Source organism: Lonchura striata, chromosome 2 (genome assembly GCF_050655825.1).
Source record: "Lonchura striata isolate lonStrDom1 chromosome 2, ASM5065582v1, whole genome shotgun sequence".
Lineage (NCBI taxonomy): Eukaryota > Metazoa > Chordata > Aves > Passeriformes > Estrildidae > Lonchura > Lonchura striata.
The window spans coordinates 2,810,490-2,826,236 of record NC_140704.1 but is presented as its reverse complement, the minus strand read 5'-3'; the positions used below and the strand labels follow the sequence as shown (position 1 = coordinate 2,826,236).

General features: G+C 42.7%; 1 protein-coding gene and 1 long non-coding RNA gene across 13 annotated transcripts in view; one reads left to right on the top strand and one right to left on the bottom strand.

Annotated features, from left to right (window-relative positions):
- Window positions 1–15,747, bottom strand: part of CCDC13 (coiled-coil domain containing 13) — a 33,178-nt gene that overhangs the window by 10,370 nt on the left and 7,061 nt on the right. For 6 of the 12 annotated variants that reach the window (XM_085562734.1, XM_085562688.1, XM_085562712.1 and 3 more), the window contains 11 exons: window positions 15,567–15,715; window positions 13,484–13,626; window positions 11,072–11,161; window positions 10,723–10,839; window positions 9,804–9,908; window positions 8,478–8,642; window positions 7,774–7,950; window positions 6,208–6,414; window positions 5,307–5,401; window positions 2,882–2,956; window positions 1,995–2,162 (listed from right to left, as the gene is read on the bottom strand). In XM_085562734.1, coding sequence (XP_085418860.1) covers window positions 1,995–2,162; window positions 2,882–2,956; window positions 5,307–5,401; window positions 6,208–6,414; window positions 7,774–7,950; window positions 8,478–8,642; window positions 9,804–9,908; window positions 10,723–10,839; window positions 11,072–11,161; window positions 13,484–13,626; window positions 15,567–15,715 — 1,491 coding nt within the window. The remainder of the gene's footprint in view (window positions 1–1,994; window positions 2,163–2,881; window positions 2,957–5,306; window positions 5,402–6,207; window positions 6,415–7,773; window positions 7,951–8,477; window positions 8,643–9,803; window positions 9,909–10,722; window positions 10,840–11,071; window positions 11,162–13,483; window positions 13,627–15,566; window positions 15,716–15,747) is intronic. The other 6 variants (XM_085562700.1, XM_085562728.1, XM_085562735.1 and 3 more) reach the window with 4 other exon arrangements.
- Window positions 2,156–13,629, top strand: LOC116183184 (uncharacterized). The gene is made up of 2 exons (XR_014950378.1): window positions 2,156–2,225; window positions 3,204–13,629. It is a non-coding gene; the product is annotated as an uncharacterized LOC116183184 (long non-coding RNA).

The following is a 15,747-nucleotide window of genomic DNA, read 5'->3' as shown; positions in this document are numbered from 1 at the left end:
TTTGTTTGCTCAGATCCCTTAATTCTGGCTCCCTGTGTGAATTCACCCGTCAGATGAGCAGGAAAGCTGCAGATTGCTGAGGAGTTTTATTACAGGAATAATAAACTGAATTTTTTAGTCACTCTGGGAAAGCTTGGAAGGCAAATAGTTTACAAAAACACAGTCTAAATTTGCGTCAGTTATCTGAGAGGGAGAAAAGAAACTTCTGCTTTTAATAAACTTGGCAATTAGACATGACCATGGATGGGAGAGGGTGGAAAAGAAACTGGTGGTTACATCACAAAAAAGCAAATTGCCTCTCTCCATCCTGAATAACATCTCAGAAAATTAACTGCAAAAATCTGATGCTGCCAGTGGGGACTGACACCAAGTGATTCCAAGGAGTTTAAAGCTAAAAAGAAACACAGATTGACTCACTGGACTGGACTGAATAAGAGAATTTCCCTCCTGACCCCACAGGTGGAAGCTGGCTACTGTCTGAATTGAGCCTTGATTAGTTTATTTCCCTCCTAGCTGGCATAACTAGAAAAAAAAAAATATTACAACTCTAATAAAATTATATCACTGGCTTAAAAATGTAGCTACAGGCAAGACTCGACCTCCTGTGGCAGTGAATTCCCAGGCTGGTGATGTGCTGTGAGACATTTTATTCCTCTCAGTGGTTCTGCATTCACTAAACTTTCATTTGACCCCAGTGGTCCTCTGGCATCCACTTTATACAAAAACTGGAGGAAAAATGGCAAGATCCGAGGGATTTTTTTAATGGAATCATCTGCCAATAGGAATAATTTAAATTAAAATGCTGTAGAAAAATCCCACTTACAACAATTCCCAGGGCTCTTCTCTTGATTTAAACATTATCTGTGTTACCTGAACTTTGTTACACCCCAGCAGTGGAGGGAAGAGGAGGAAAATCTGATTTTTAAAAATATATTCATGTTGAAATCTGACTGGTGCTATATTACCCTGAGGTCTTCCAAGAGTTATTGCACACAAAATTTATGTTACCTGCTTGATAAATGTGTGATAACTGTGGAGCTGCTGAATCATCAGTTTATGGCACATTTTACAAGCAACTGTGCATTTCATTGACTCTGGTTTTCATTATCCCATATTGGTGGTGGCCACACTTCAGTTACCATCACAGCCCCATCCTCATCTGACTGCAGAGCTCTATTAAAGTCACTGGGCTTACAAACATGAAAAAGATTTTTCCCAGCATGTATTTCCAGAATTTAGCTTTAAAAGCATCTTTTCCACAGTTCTAAAAGAAGAAAAAAAATCTGGTTTTTTCTGTGATTATTCATACAGGACTAAAGTTATTATACAAGTGAGAATGACAACTGTGATAAATTCAAGCGAGCAAACAGTGCTTATTGTATTGATAAGCATATAGACAGGAATATATTTCCAATATTGGAATACAGATTTGAGAATCAAATAACACATACTGGGGAAAAAAAAAACCAATAGCTGAAAGGTGTCCAGAAAAAATTACTTCACTTTTCCCCTCTCTCCTAAAACATGGTTGGCTTTTAACATCATCTTACCTTGAATTGAAGCATAGAAAATATAATTTTTTTAAAAATCACTGCTATGCCTCTGTTAAACCAGAATAAATTCATTTAGAAAAGGATACAATGAAACTTAAAAAGGAATGTGAAAAGCTTTGGAAGAGAATATTTTAACAATAATTACAGTATTTACTACTGCTGCCTCAATAAGGCCATGCATGTATAAATACATCAATTCTGGTTTTATCTAGGTGCAGCAAGCTGGAAGATGGCTCCATTTTTTTCTGCCCTTTGTTCTAAAAGAATAATAAAAAAGAATGAATCATCAGCCAGGCAGGGAAATTGAGCAGAAAAAAATTGAAAACCCCCTATTTAAGGCAAGGATGGCAGCGTGTGATGTTCTGTAGTGCATGTCCCAGACTCTGCAGTGCCCCCTGATCCCAGCACCCCACAAAGGATGCTGCTGGCATGAGGCTGTACCTTTTCTCCAGCACAGCCACCAGCTCCAAGAGCTTTTTCCTCTCTGCTTCAGCAACCTGGCACTGAGTCCTTTGCATTTTGATCTGTCCCAGCAGCGCCTCCCGGCTCGAGCCGTCCGTGCCAGCAGACCTGAGGAAAGCACAAGCACAGAGAGCCTGGTTCCCACTCCTGAAATGAAAGGAATGAAACAAAGCAGCATTTGAGCACTATCTCCAATACACTTGTCTGAAGGTGAAGGCAGGATGCAGAGCCAGGCTCACTACCTCCCCCCAGCACCCATCTCTAGACTGCAATAAATAGCACAGAAATATTTGGATATAAAGTCACAGCGAGTGTCATTAGAAAGATGCTTCCCCTCCCCATCACCCCTGAAAACAAACTTCCACCTCTGATCAATTCATTATTCCTGACTCTCTTCCCACTGCTACTGCCAAAGTAAAGGGAGATTGTATCTCCCAAGTGCTACACTAAACTATTAAATGTCCTGCTATTGATTTTCCCCCTCTGAAAGGCTCCAAGCAGCACTTGCACAATGGCTGTTCTTGTGTCCAAAATGTGCTGAAAGGAAGGAGCAGTTTTCCCATGCATCCCATTATTATGTAGTTCATTACTTCTCTGACCTTTCTGCTTTCAGGAAGACTTTCTTTAGAACAAAAATAGCAGGAGAAATCTTGGTGGTTGGGAGTAAAAAGATTGGTGTCAAACAAGCAGTCAATTACAATATTAAGAGAGAAATCAGATGTTAGAGCTCTTAGACAGCTTCAGGTAGGAGGGATGGTGCAGGAAGCTTTCATTACAGAAACAAGGCAGGCAAAGCAAGGATTTCCAGCAGCTTGCAGAGCATGGCAGAGCACTTTCCTTGCTGAAAATGAAGTTTATATACCCACCTTCCAGGTGGGATGAGGAAGAAAGGCGTTGTGGCTGCTGACTCCACGAGCACGTGGCCCATCGCAGACACTGTGCTGGGGGGAGGAAAGCTGTGTTAGGGGCTTCACACAGGGCAGCCTTCCCAGAGTTCCAGTCCTTTCCCACTAGCTGTGTTTTGTAGGGAAGAGCTCCCTCACCTCACCTTCACCCAGCACTGGGAGAGGCAATCCCAGCTCTGTGCAGTTTGTATGCCACAGAATTCCCTAACAAAGTGACCCCTGCTCTGCAGTGCAGGGCACAACTTGTATTTCCCAATGCCCTTAAAAATTGTTTTTCACACAGCTTTAGGAAATCTGCTTTGTGAAAACTCTCAGGAAGATCTGTCATGTTCATTGCTGCAAGAGGAGGAGCCAGCTGATAACACTGGAGTTATCACTGCCAGCCTGGATGAGTTTTATGGATGATGACATGTACTTGGGACACCCCATTTCAGGAGGTATTTGTTTGGGACACCCCATTTCAGTGTGTGTGTGTGTGTGTGTGTGTGTTTGGGACACCCCATTCAGCTCTGTGTGTTTGGGACACCCCATTCAGCTCTGTGTGTGTGTTTGGGACACCCCATTTGGTGTATGTGTGCTTTGGACACCCCATTTCAGTGTGTGTGTGTTTGGGACACCCCATTTAGCTGTGTTTGTTTGGAACACCCCATTTCAGTGTGTGCTTGTTTGGGATACCCCATTTACCTGTGTATGTGTTTGGGACATCCCATTTAGGTGTGTCTGTGTTTGGGACACCCCATTTTGGTGTCTGTTTCTTTGGGACACCCCATTTAGGGGTGTGTGTGTGTTTGGGACACCCCATTTCAGTGTGTGTTTGTTTGGGACACCCCATTTCAGTGTGTGTTTGTTTCCTCAACACAAATTCAGCTGCCCAAAGCCAAGTCCCTGCAGACTCACCCCATGTTTCCTTACTTTAGCTGTAGCTAACAAGAGGATAAAGCCTTAGTTTTGTGGAAGTGACAGATGTGCCTTCTGGGCTAGGAGTGGTTAACCCTAAAATCAAGTTAATGCTCATACTGACAGTCTTGGCCCAGTCTAAAAATGCAGATTTTTACTCTGCCATCTCCAAAAGGTTTAGCATCTATTTATACTATTTTTCATTTCACCTTTTCTGATGGGAAAAGATGATTCACTAGAGCCAAACAGAACTGAGAGTTCATCAGCATATTAAAGTTAATGGAAGGAGCGAGCCTTGCTGGCCAAGTCATTAACAGCTCTCAGAGTTTTTCAGGATCACTCATTGCCCACCTGACACGTCAGCTCTTTCCACTACAGAGCCCTTGGCCTTGTACACAAGCAATAATTTATGCATTGCACTTAGTGGTTTCCACAAAGCCATTACCCAACTTTGGTTCCTGTTACCATCAGTAGACATGTGAGGTGAAAAAAAAAAAGGGGATAAAATATAAATTTGCTCCAGGAGAGCACAACAACTTCTGCAGAATTAGAAGTTGGGGGGGGAGGGGGGTGGGAATTAAAACAGCCAGAAGGATGCAGAAACTTTTAAATTAAGGATGTTTTAACTCCAACTCAAAACCATAGAATTCTTCTTACATTTTATAGTAATGCTTTACTTAGACCCAGAGATACTCAGCTGATTTTAAAGCCAAATTGGGTGTCTAAAGTAATGAGGGAGGAAATTACACAGAAGAGATCAGCTGTAACTTTATCTTGATGAAAAATTTCCCCCATCCCCATCAGACCAGTCTCAAATCCTCACTATCAATTAGACTATGAACTCTTTAGCAACAAACTCAGCAGCAATTTAACAGGAAAGGCTATAACTTGCAGTGGTACCATGGTCCCTTTACACAGCCAGAGTGACCCAGAGTCACATCAGTGTAAACAGAAATCAGATTTATTGCTGCACTAAGATAGTGTAATTTACACAGTCCTCAGCAAGGCTTTAAAGAGGGTGTTTGGTAAGAACAAACGATGCGGTGTGTTTTCAACATTTCTGCATGTAAATCCTACTCAAAGAGCATTTATTGATTTAAATAATGCACCAGTGATTTAATGCTTACCTAAAATGGCATTTTGCATTCACTCCCCACCCTGCTCACAGAAATCTGCTCCTTAGAAGCCCCACATCTCATAAGGGAAAAGACTCCCAGGCACTTAAGCTGACCACATAAACATTATCTGAGCGGCAGGAGGAGAAATAACTGCACTACCACCATGCCAAATCTAGTAATGTCTGCAAGTCTACATTCTTCTCAGTTTCAGGACAAAAGTCCAAGAGATAATGTGATTAGAGATTCCCATATATTGCAAACAGGCTGCCACAGCTGTTGGCACAAAGCACTTGTGGTTTGATGAAACTCCCTGGGAAAACCAAGCTCCTGGATTACTCAAACTTGAAATACTGACTTTCTGATCTTCTTACCAGGCAGATTCTGTCCTTCCAGCTCTGCTGCTGCCTGACCCCTCAGGTAATCCTGAGTGCTCAGAGCATGGGGGATGAGCAGCTCCTGACTTGTCCTGTGGATGGGCAGATTTCTTCTGTTAATGGTGGAGCATGTTATAAAACAAATTATGTAGTTCAGAGGAAAACAGCTGCACCAATGCCAAATCAGCAGCTTTTGATCATTGCTACAAGCAAGGCAGAACTTTTGATTTACAGGACTCTGCAGAAGCTTTGCTTTAATTCCCAGGATGAAAACAAAGCAGAAGTCAGTAAAAAGGGCAGTTTCATATGAAATCGGAGTGCATTAATAACCCACAGTGAAGCAGCATCACTGCCAGCATAGCAGGTTTGTGTCCCTAACCAAGGTTTGATCCTGACATCTATGCTCCAGCCCCCATTCCTGAGGTATCTGGCAGATTCACAACCTCACCATAACCCCAGGAGGGCTTTGGATTAATGAATGGGATGCCCAAATACTCTTCACAAATCCTGACTGGGAGACAGCAGCAGCTGCTGATGTTGATGTGACACATTTGTTTGCTTCCTCCTTCCAGCAGCCAAGGGTGCTGAGCACTGAGGAGTCCCCAGTGCAGCCCCAAGTCCTGCTGTCAGGCAGTGACAGTCCTGACACGGCCCATGTGTGGACGTGATTGGTATCTCTGTGTTTGCTGCTGCTGAAACAGCCTCAAGTTATGCACAAAGGAGCTGAGGAGTACAAAAGAGAATTCCTGCTTTATCATTCCATCAGGAAAGACTGTCATCAGGACAGGGATCACTGTCTGGAGGCAGCGACCATCCCAGATAACAAAGGACAAGGAAGTGGAATAGCAGATCTAAAGTGATTACCAGGTGTGCTCCTCTAATTAATTTGTTTGCCTACCTGAAGTGTGAGCTGCCCAACCTCCTTCTCCAGCATTTGAAGCTTTGTTTCTCTGTCAACCACCAACTTGCTGAGCTCATCTATCAGGGTACCTTTTTTCTGAATCTCAGGGTCCAAGTGCTGCCCCATCATCTCCTGAGATCCCTTGTTCCCATCCTCCTTCTGGCTCAGGCCCTTTAAGATCTCCTGCATTTGCTTCTGCTGGCTCTGGTAAAATAGAAACAGGTGAGATCTTTATTTTGTACATAATTATTATTTAAAACCCACCCCCCCCAAGATAAATATCCATTTAGGAATGGTAGGGAAAGCTCCCACCCTGCCAAGCCCATTCCACTGGTGTCACTGGTGCCACTTTGGCAATGTTATTTGTTATGTTGATCTGAGCTATGGTCAGATTCAATTTGCTGCCAGTTCTGCTGCTCAGTGTAGCAGAAAACAGAGCAAGAAAGGCTGGCCTTTGATAAAGAAGTGACTTTTTCCATAAAATGAATGAAACTCAAGATTTCAATGTGCTTTTTGTGGAATTAGAACATGATCAGATCATGTGATAGTAATAGCTGAGGGTACTGTGGGGTGACAGATACAAGGCCAGGCTGCTTCACCAGTATTTTGGAGGTTTTTTCCACACTGACAAATCTAATACCTGTCAGGCAGTTTGTTCTGTCAGGCCAACAACCTGCAAGTAAAGTGCTTTTGTGATAGAAGGGATAAAAGAGATTAACCATCCCTTCCCAAATAAACTTGCATCTTTCTGTACTAATTTTAGTAGGAATACTCAGAAAAAGTGACAAGTGCTTTTTGGTTCCCCTAATCTGCTGGTCAGCACCCACAGTGCCTGGTGGGAGAAGGGTGAATTCTAGCTGAGCTAAAACCCACTCACAGCAGCAGGGAAATCTGAGTGGTTTGAAACTAGTGAGGAGTTGGATCAGGAAATACAGAATTAACCCTGCTAGGAGGTGGCATATTCTCTACTATATTTGCTATTTTAATTGAGGAAGGCTGCTTAGAACCATTGCAGGACCATGACAGCAGCCATTTATTTCTTTCTCAGCATCTTTGAGCCTTTGTTAAAACTCTTGGTTTTGAAGAGGCCAGATCCTCTCAGCTACTGAATATGAGTGTGCACATGGTTTAGTGCTCGTGTGTTGTGGGCTGTGCAACAAAATAAATGGCAGTTTTGTTACAAACAAAGAAATTCCTGCAGGACTGCAGGCATTCTAAGGAAAAAAAATCTACCAGGGCAGCTGAAAGCAGAACAAAGAACACAGGCCAGCACCTTGGGTCAGGACTGAAGCCCTTCCTCTACCTATTTCAATCCTTCTGCAAAATGTTTCTGCCAGTCCCTGCAGTTCAGGGCACTTGACTGTAACTGGCACACCTGGTGCTGTCTCACAGCCCTTACATGACCTGATCCAAAATGCAGAAGGATTTCAGCTGACAGAGAAACCTCTGGCTGTCAGAGCTGGATCCATCAGGCTCCTGTGCACCCTAAGGTGGTGTGTGCCATGAAAGGACATCATGTTTTACCACCTATAGAAACAGGGCTGGGACCAACACAGACTGTACCAGCAAGGCATCTATGAGTTCATCATCATGTTTCCCTTTCTCCAGCAAGGTTCCAATCTGTCCCTTCAGCGTCTTCACTTCTGCACACAGAATTTGGTTCCTGGCTTTTGAGGCATCAAGTTTTTTTTTCAATTCCTCATGGTTTTTTTGGAGAGTGTTGTGTTGCTCAGAGAGTTTCTGCAGTGATGTAAAAGGAAATGAGTATTATAATTTATCACCAAGTAAAGCAAAAAGAATCACACATGACCTGGTAGATTCTAAAAAAATGGGACTGGAATACTGTATTATTCCTAGGGAAGCAGAAATTATAAATGCTATTTTCTGCCTGCTTGCCAGCATCCAAAAAGGGTCTGTCTGCTCAGGAATCCAGGTGGTCTGGGATGATTTTCCATTTTTCTGGATTCTGATTCTCCATTATTCTGTTCAAATGGAGAAGGCCAGAGTCCTACAGATACAAGAGGTATGAGAGGATGTCTGTATTTGGGATGAAGAATGCACACCTGGCCAAGGGGTGACAGGGGTGCTAAGGAGTTTGGGGACAGCTGTAGCAGGGCTTGGCTGTGAAGTGGGGCAGAGCTTCCTCTAGCAGATCAGGTGGGTTTGTGAAATGGTTTTGGGGAGGCTGTAAACACCCTGAAGGCAGGACAGGTTATTACACAGTGCTCCACACCCAAACAGAACTCTGTCAGCTCACAGGATTCTACCTCCAAAGATTCCTTCTTTTCTTTTTCCAAGCTGCGAATCTTCAGCAAGTTCTTCTCTTGGACTGACAACTTCCTTGGATCAGGAAATGCCAGCAATCCCTCATCCACCTCAAGCAGTGAAGCTCTGATCTTCTGATGACTCAGTTTATGCTCCAGCTCCTGAACCTATGGCACAACAATGACAACTCACCCAGAGCTTTCCCACAGGTACAGGGCGAAGAGGACACAGCCAAAGGCAGCTCAGATTACTCTTGATATTTTCATGGTTAATTAACACTAGCAGTGTCTGGTTTTTCAAACTGAAATTTAGCTGCTAATAAACATGCAGATTTTAGGGCATCTGTGCAGGATGGAGAATTGGGACATGTGGGAGCTCTGTGCCTTTGTGGAGCCCCATTTGGAGGCCAGACAGGCACTCCAGAGCATTGGAATTGCTGCTGTGTGAATCCAGGGAACTCAGCTTGTCTGCTGCTCACTGCAGGCTGCTTTCACAGGCAGTAGAAGGAACTGGGCACTGCCACAGCTCAGTTCCTCTGCCCTGCATTGCAGGAACCTGCCTCACTTTTGATCCAGTGACTGGATTTACAAGATCCCCACTGACTACAGAAGGGGCCGGAGGAGTCTGGATCAGAAAGAAACCTGTACATTAGAGCAAAGAACAGCAGGAACAGTGGTCAGATGAACCCCAGGCAGGGATAAAACAGGGGGAAATGGAATTTGCTCAAGGGAAAGCAGAAGTTAAAAGTCTCAGAGTGAAAAAAAAAAAATCACAGTTTGATGGCATTGAACAGCAGAAAAATAGGAAAATTACGTATCAAATTTCCTGAGAGAAGTTTTATTTAGATGCAGACAAAACTGCCTCCTGCTGACATTTCAGCTAAACTCTGCCCTTCAGAAGACTCAAGAGTTAAAGATTTCACTGAAGCTCCCGAGGGAACAACTTGAAAGCCTGATCTGGCCTCAATTCTTCCCATCTGACTCCAAGCTCTGAACAAAGGTGTCTAAGTCAGAGCACAGACACTGACAAGGCTCCTTCTGTTCCCAGTGGAGAGAGAGGCACCTTCAGAACACCCTGGGACTTGAACTAGGCTGCCACAGCTCTCCAAGGTCACTGAACTCCTTCCTTTGACACAGATGTGAAAGATTCCCAGCTGGAATACCAAAGCTTGCAGGGCTGCAGAGTCATTAACATGGTGTGCACACATTGACAAAGAGATGTTAAGAATTAATGAAGGAATAACAGTACTTTTACCTTAAACTGAGGTGATAACTCTACTTAGAAAGAGAAGTCCAGCTGAAATGGCACCTTGCAGGGTCGTAACTTACCTTAGTTTGGAGAAGAAGAATTTGCTGAGCTCGTCCACGCCAGTTGCCAGAATTGGCCATGAGATTTTGGATATTCACATCTTCCCCCACTTCTTTGGCTAAAATCTGGGAAAAAGGATTAATAATAAGGATCAACAATAAGGCTTAAAAGGATGTGTTGGGGAGAGGGAAGGAAAAGCAGCTCTCTCTAACAGGGAACATAAGCAGTTTTTAATATACACAGTTATTTTTGATATGATGAATATTTACCCATAATTAACCAGGAGCAGAGTAGAGATATTGTCTTCATACACACCAGGAATTGAACCAATCTCCCTTGCAAAATTCTGACACAGCTAAACTTAGTATGAAGAGCATTTAAATTATTTATAAAAAGGTCAGCAGAGTTCTATTTTTAGGACCATATTCTCTACTATGAGCTGCATTGCAGGGCTCCTACACAGAGGAGGGAAACCAAAGAGAATCAGAGCACATAATAACACTTAAATCCATCATGAATCAGAGGGAAAGGTTATTCTGGATGTCATTCCAACAAACTCTTTAAACACATGCTTTAGTTCAAGCATGACCTTTAATCCCATTGATTCCTATGGGACTGGAAACTGCATTAAAAGTAAATACATAATTAAATGTATGGGAAAAGAGCAAAGAACCTGGATCTATGTCACAAACAGTTCTGCTGATCTGGGACTTTAAAATTCAGAAGGATTTGTGTCCAATGGACAGCTGGAGGCAAAACATGAGATCCCTGTGCCCAGGAGCACAATTTCAATTCCAAACCCATTCCTTGTGTCTTCCTCACTTCCCTACTCCACTGGAACAGCTCCTGGGGGCCAACCAAAGGCCAAAAACCTCCCAATTTCCCCAGCCTGAACCTCCTGCAGCGATCCCAGCCCCAGACTGCTCCCTGCAGTGGTACCTTTTGGGTCAGCTTCAGTTCCTGTTTCAGATTCTGGAGCTGGTTCCGATATTCTGTCACTTTTACGTTGGCTGTGCTCAATTTTTCTTGCAGTGCTTTCACCTCTGGATTTTCAGCCTGGGAGGAGAAGAATGCACTCGGTGAGAACAGAACCCTCAGGGAAAAACTGAAGTGATTAACAGCCATGGATCCATCAAGACCACTGATTTTTTTTTCCAGACCTAATTTTTGGGGCATAGAGGAGGTACAGGGGAATTTGGTCCCAAAAGTGGAGACAGAGATACATCCTTGTTCTACAAAGGAGCTGAGTATCAGCTGCTGATTTCCTCATTTCAATTACAATTCCTACCAAGTTTCCTTCCAGCATTTTCAGAGTTGATTCCTTGATTCCTGCAGCATCACCACCAAGGGAATGGATTTTTTCTGTGGCTGCCTGGAGCTGGAAAAGAACCTCATTGTTAGTGTAGAATGGATGCAGTGAACAGCATCAATCCATGGAGTATTAATTAGCAAAAAAGTATAACTTGGATGTTTATGCACTCTAAAAAAACCCAAAAACCCCTTAATTTTCCCTTGTTTTTTTAACACAATCAGTAGTAAAGCATAATTATTTTTTTCTGAAATGCTTCCCAAAGAGTCATGTTGCATTTTACTGTGGAATAACTTCAGAACATGTCTTTGACTTGCTGAGATGGGATCAAATTTCAAGTATGGAGATTTCTGAGGCATTTTATCACCAAAATTACCTCAAATTAATGTTTATATACATAATTCAAAAACAACCCAGAATATTTCATAAAAAGCAAACAGTACTCAACAGAGGAATATAAAAGGAGAACTCTACCTGACACCCTGAAACTGAGATTTAATGGTGTTAAGGCTCTTTTTCTTTAGTTGGGAGCTCTAAAGCAGCAATTTTTAACTGCTTTAAACAATATTTAGGTATAAAGACTCTGTCACTGCTTGCTTGCCACAGCAAAGGAAAACAGACATACAACTCCTCCTGCTCTGAATCATGCCCTATGTTGGTGTTGCAAATATTTCTAAATGGATGAGAGTACAGAAATTTGGGGCTGGAAAGGCCAGGAAGTGTTTTAAAAGTTTGGGACTTCATTATTTGAGGTGGGTAGAAAATCTTGATTATTTGCCTGAATTAAAGAAGGCTCTAAGGAAGAGCTCCCTCATTAAAGGGCCATCTGGGGAAAAACTCAGAGGCAGCTCTAGCTGAGCTAAAGACTTCTGACTTTAAGACTTTAAAACTTTAAGACTTCTGACTTTCACCCTTTTTCATGGGTTAGGGTCAGTCTTTCTATCCAGTTCATAAAGTTTTGTAGTCAATGAACTGATAATGAGGAATTTCAGCTGGAGCTAGCAGCTGCTGGCTCCAGCTCTCAGGAAATTTTCTGCAAACATCCCTTTGCTTACGTGGTCCACACTTTGCCAAGTGATTGTTCAGTGGCCACACCTTCCATTCTGTTTAGGGGAACATAATCATGGTAAAATACTTATGATTTACAGATTTTTCAGTTTTTATGCAAGGAAAGAGCTAAAAATATGTAAAATAACAGTGTTTTCTATCTATCATTCTGCATTTTTGGTAGATACCCCCCAGTGTCAAACACTGCTTTCATTTTACACATCATTTACGTCTTCATCTTGAAATGTTTGTGCTCCTTTCTTTTTGTGCCAGAATCCGAGAAGATTTAATTTTTGTTTGAATAATGGTCATTACACTTCTGCAGTAGGGGAGAGGAACCAAGTTGATTTTTCCTTAAATTATTCATGAACTGCTTCACTATTTGTGTGATTTTGTAGGTCCCAAACTACACCTGTGACTTGTTTGCCAACCTGCCAACTGTTTGACAAGACCCCTGTGACCAGAACACTGTGGATTTATGCAGAAGTTCTCCAAAATTTAATTTAATCTATGACTTCTTGATCTTTCAGGTAGCTGGGGTGCAATTCAGGTAGATGCATGACTCATGATAATAAGTGATGGTGAAAGACTGAGTCAAAATGCATCTGTCAGCATTATTGATTCATTTAACTGATGTCTTCTCAGGAAGCAAAGTTCAGAAAAAAATTTTAAAGCTGTATTAAAAAATCACCAATACTGTGTAAGGAAGAGGAGCAGTAGCCAAAGGACAAAGCAAATATTGACATCAGGACATCTCATTTTCAATTCAGCAGCCACCTGAGTAAAATTACTTCTGTGAAAGGTTGGCAAAAAGTCACCGTAAACCAGAAAATTTAATCTGCCTGAGTGAAGATTTGCTGTCTTATATAATATAGTTTGGTGTCGTCTCAGTTCTGTAAGTACTTATTCCAGAAAACAGCTTTCATTACAGGGATAACAAAAGCTTAGAAGAATAAAGAACTAATTGCTGACTGCTCTTAACGAGGTGGGAATGTAAGACATAAAGGTGTGAAATTTGCTTCTCCTCACAAAAAAAAAATAATAAGAGAAATAGCATTGCCAAACTGGTAGAAAAGTCTCTGTGCTTCTACAAGTGAACATTCCTAACTGCTGTTTGATAAATCCTTGGCTCGTTGCAACTTGGGGATATCCTTTCCTAGCTCCTCCTGTCTGCAGAGGTGAAACAGCTGAGGGAACACATCATGGACAGAAATGAACATAACCCAAAGCAAACACAGATTTAAGAGCAAATTCGACATGGGAACATGAACCAAACCCGTTTTCTATCCCAGAGGCTGGGCTGCCATGTTTTATTGTGCAAAAAGAACAAGAAAAACGCCTCACTTCTCTCTCCAGCTCCTTGACTTTGTGATTCAGCTGCTTCACTTTGGCTCTCTCACTCTCAAACTCAGCAGTGACCTCACGGTTCTTTTTGGCCAACTCAACGATTTTAGTGGCAGCCACGTCTCCAGCTAAACCAGACACCCCTGCAAAGAACACATCAAAGCAGAGGGCACAGCTTGCAGGCAGGATTCAGAACAAACCATGCTTTTGTTCTCTGTCACAATGCACTTCCATTGTCCCGTCCCTTCCTCTCTGAGCTGTGCCAGGCACTTAAATGAACAAGTGAGGGAAGAGATGTCAGAGGTGCCAGCTGGATGGGTTGGTCCTTTGATTCAGCAGCACACCAGGGCCACATTTCACACTGTGGCAACAGCCACATGTCACAGGGACACAGCAGTGGTCAGAGCAACATTATTACCTAGAGAGGGCAGTGGTGCTTCCTGCTCACTGCTGGGAAGAACAGCTGGGAACAGGATTTTTTTGGCATTATCACAGAAAAAGGCAACACTCTGCTTTGCCTGGTTGTTTACTACTGGAGGAGCTGCTGGGACAGAGGTGTGAACATTTCTAGACATCAGTCCTCAAAGGTCAGGCACAATATTACAGCTGGGTCCTGGACAAGGTCCAGGAAATTTCATTGTGCCTATTTATAACTCCCTTGGGATCACACAGGGAGCTTTACTGGATGACTCTTTTAATTTCTCTTTTAATTAGCCACATCACTGGCTCCCTCATCAGGGAGGGTTTGATTAGTGCTACAAACAAATCAAACCCCAGGCCTGGCTGTTGTGTCACCTGGCTCTGGTTAAAAGCACACAGGTGAAGGAAAGCTCTTGTACATGTGCAAAATCAATGTCATGGCAAACAATGTCCACAGAAAGCTCCAGCTCAGCAAGGAACATGAGCCTGCAACAACAAACCCTTGGTGGGACGTGTGAAGACTGAACTTGGCTGCTGTTGTTCCTCTTAACTCTTTCATCCTCCTTCAGAGCTCTGCAGTAATCACTTTTCTCTGATGTACATTAACTGGGGTGGGAGAGGTGAGAAATCACTCACAAGTCAATACTGAGGCTCATACACCCCCAGAGACATTAATGGGGCTACACAGAATACAGCTGAGAGCAGAATTTGTTCCTGTGCCACCATTTAAAAAAACATGTAAAGAACATAATTTATTGTTTTAAAGGAATTTATTTTAAAAGCATTTAAAATGTTTTTTTGAAAGCACTTAAAATCAATTCATTATTTTTAAAAGCACTGTTCTCACTCCTTTGTGTGATTTATGTTACCCCTCCCACCTGGGAGCTACTTTTACCTCAGTTTTCAGGATAAATAACGGCTGCTGAGAATTACAGTAAATACTAAATTAACCAAAGACAGGTTGCTGCTTCCATGTTAAATTTAGGGTCTTCAAATGCATTGCACACACTCACCCAAGGCTTTTCATTTCCAAGCAGTGTGGGGATTGCCACAGGGAAAACACAGGCAACGGATTGGCATCAGCCAGAGAAGCTGCAACAGCACATCTGGCTCCTGGTCCTGACTAGGAAGAGATTATCACCTCTCCTAAACACAAACTACAGCTGCTTTTCAAGGATTAAGGTGTAATTTAATGTTATTTAGTTCTCTTCGTTGCTGGTTTCCCCCTTCTCTTCAAGCCTGGTCATCACTGCTGTCCTGACCAACAGTGGCACCCAGTGGAGGAAGTGCAGCCTGCACAGTTCAGTTGTCAAAAGACACCGAAATCACTTTAGCAGCTGAATTTTGCATTCATCAAGCTGAATTTTGCACGCATTCAGCATTTCTATGTTCAGACAGAAAAAAAATGGCACCTGAATAAGAAATGTAACCCTACAGAGCAGAGAAAGCTGCAGCACAGCTCTTGACACTAACAGGAAGTTTCCCAAATAACGTTTCTATGGAACACCACTATTTTTTTGTGCCAATAATAGCAACTTTACAGTTCTATGAGGAACAGAAATCACTGTGTACCCTAAAAGAGCACTATTCTTTTCAGGGACGTTTTTTGGTCATCCACATCAAGCAAACCAACATGAGGAGAAGACAAAGTTGCTCTGTTTACCTGACAAAGCCAACCTCTCCTCCCGTACTCTTCTCTGGAGCTCCTTTATTTCAAAATCTTTCTCTGACACCAGTCTGTAGAGCCTGCAGTTCTCATCCCGGACCTCTCGGAGCTGATCCTGCAGCTGCTCATTCTCAGCCTCAAGCAAACTGGGAAAAAATAAACCAGAATGGCAAATAAC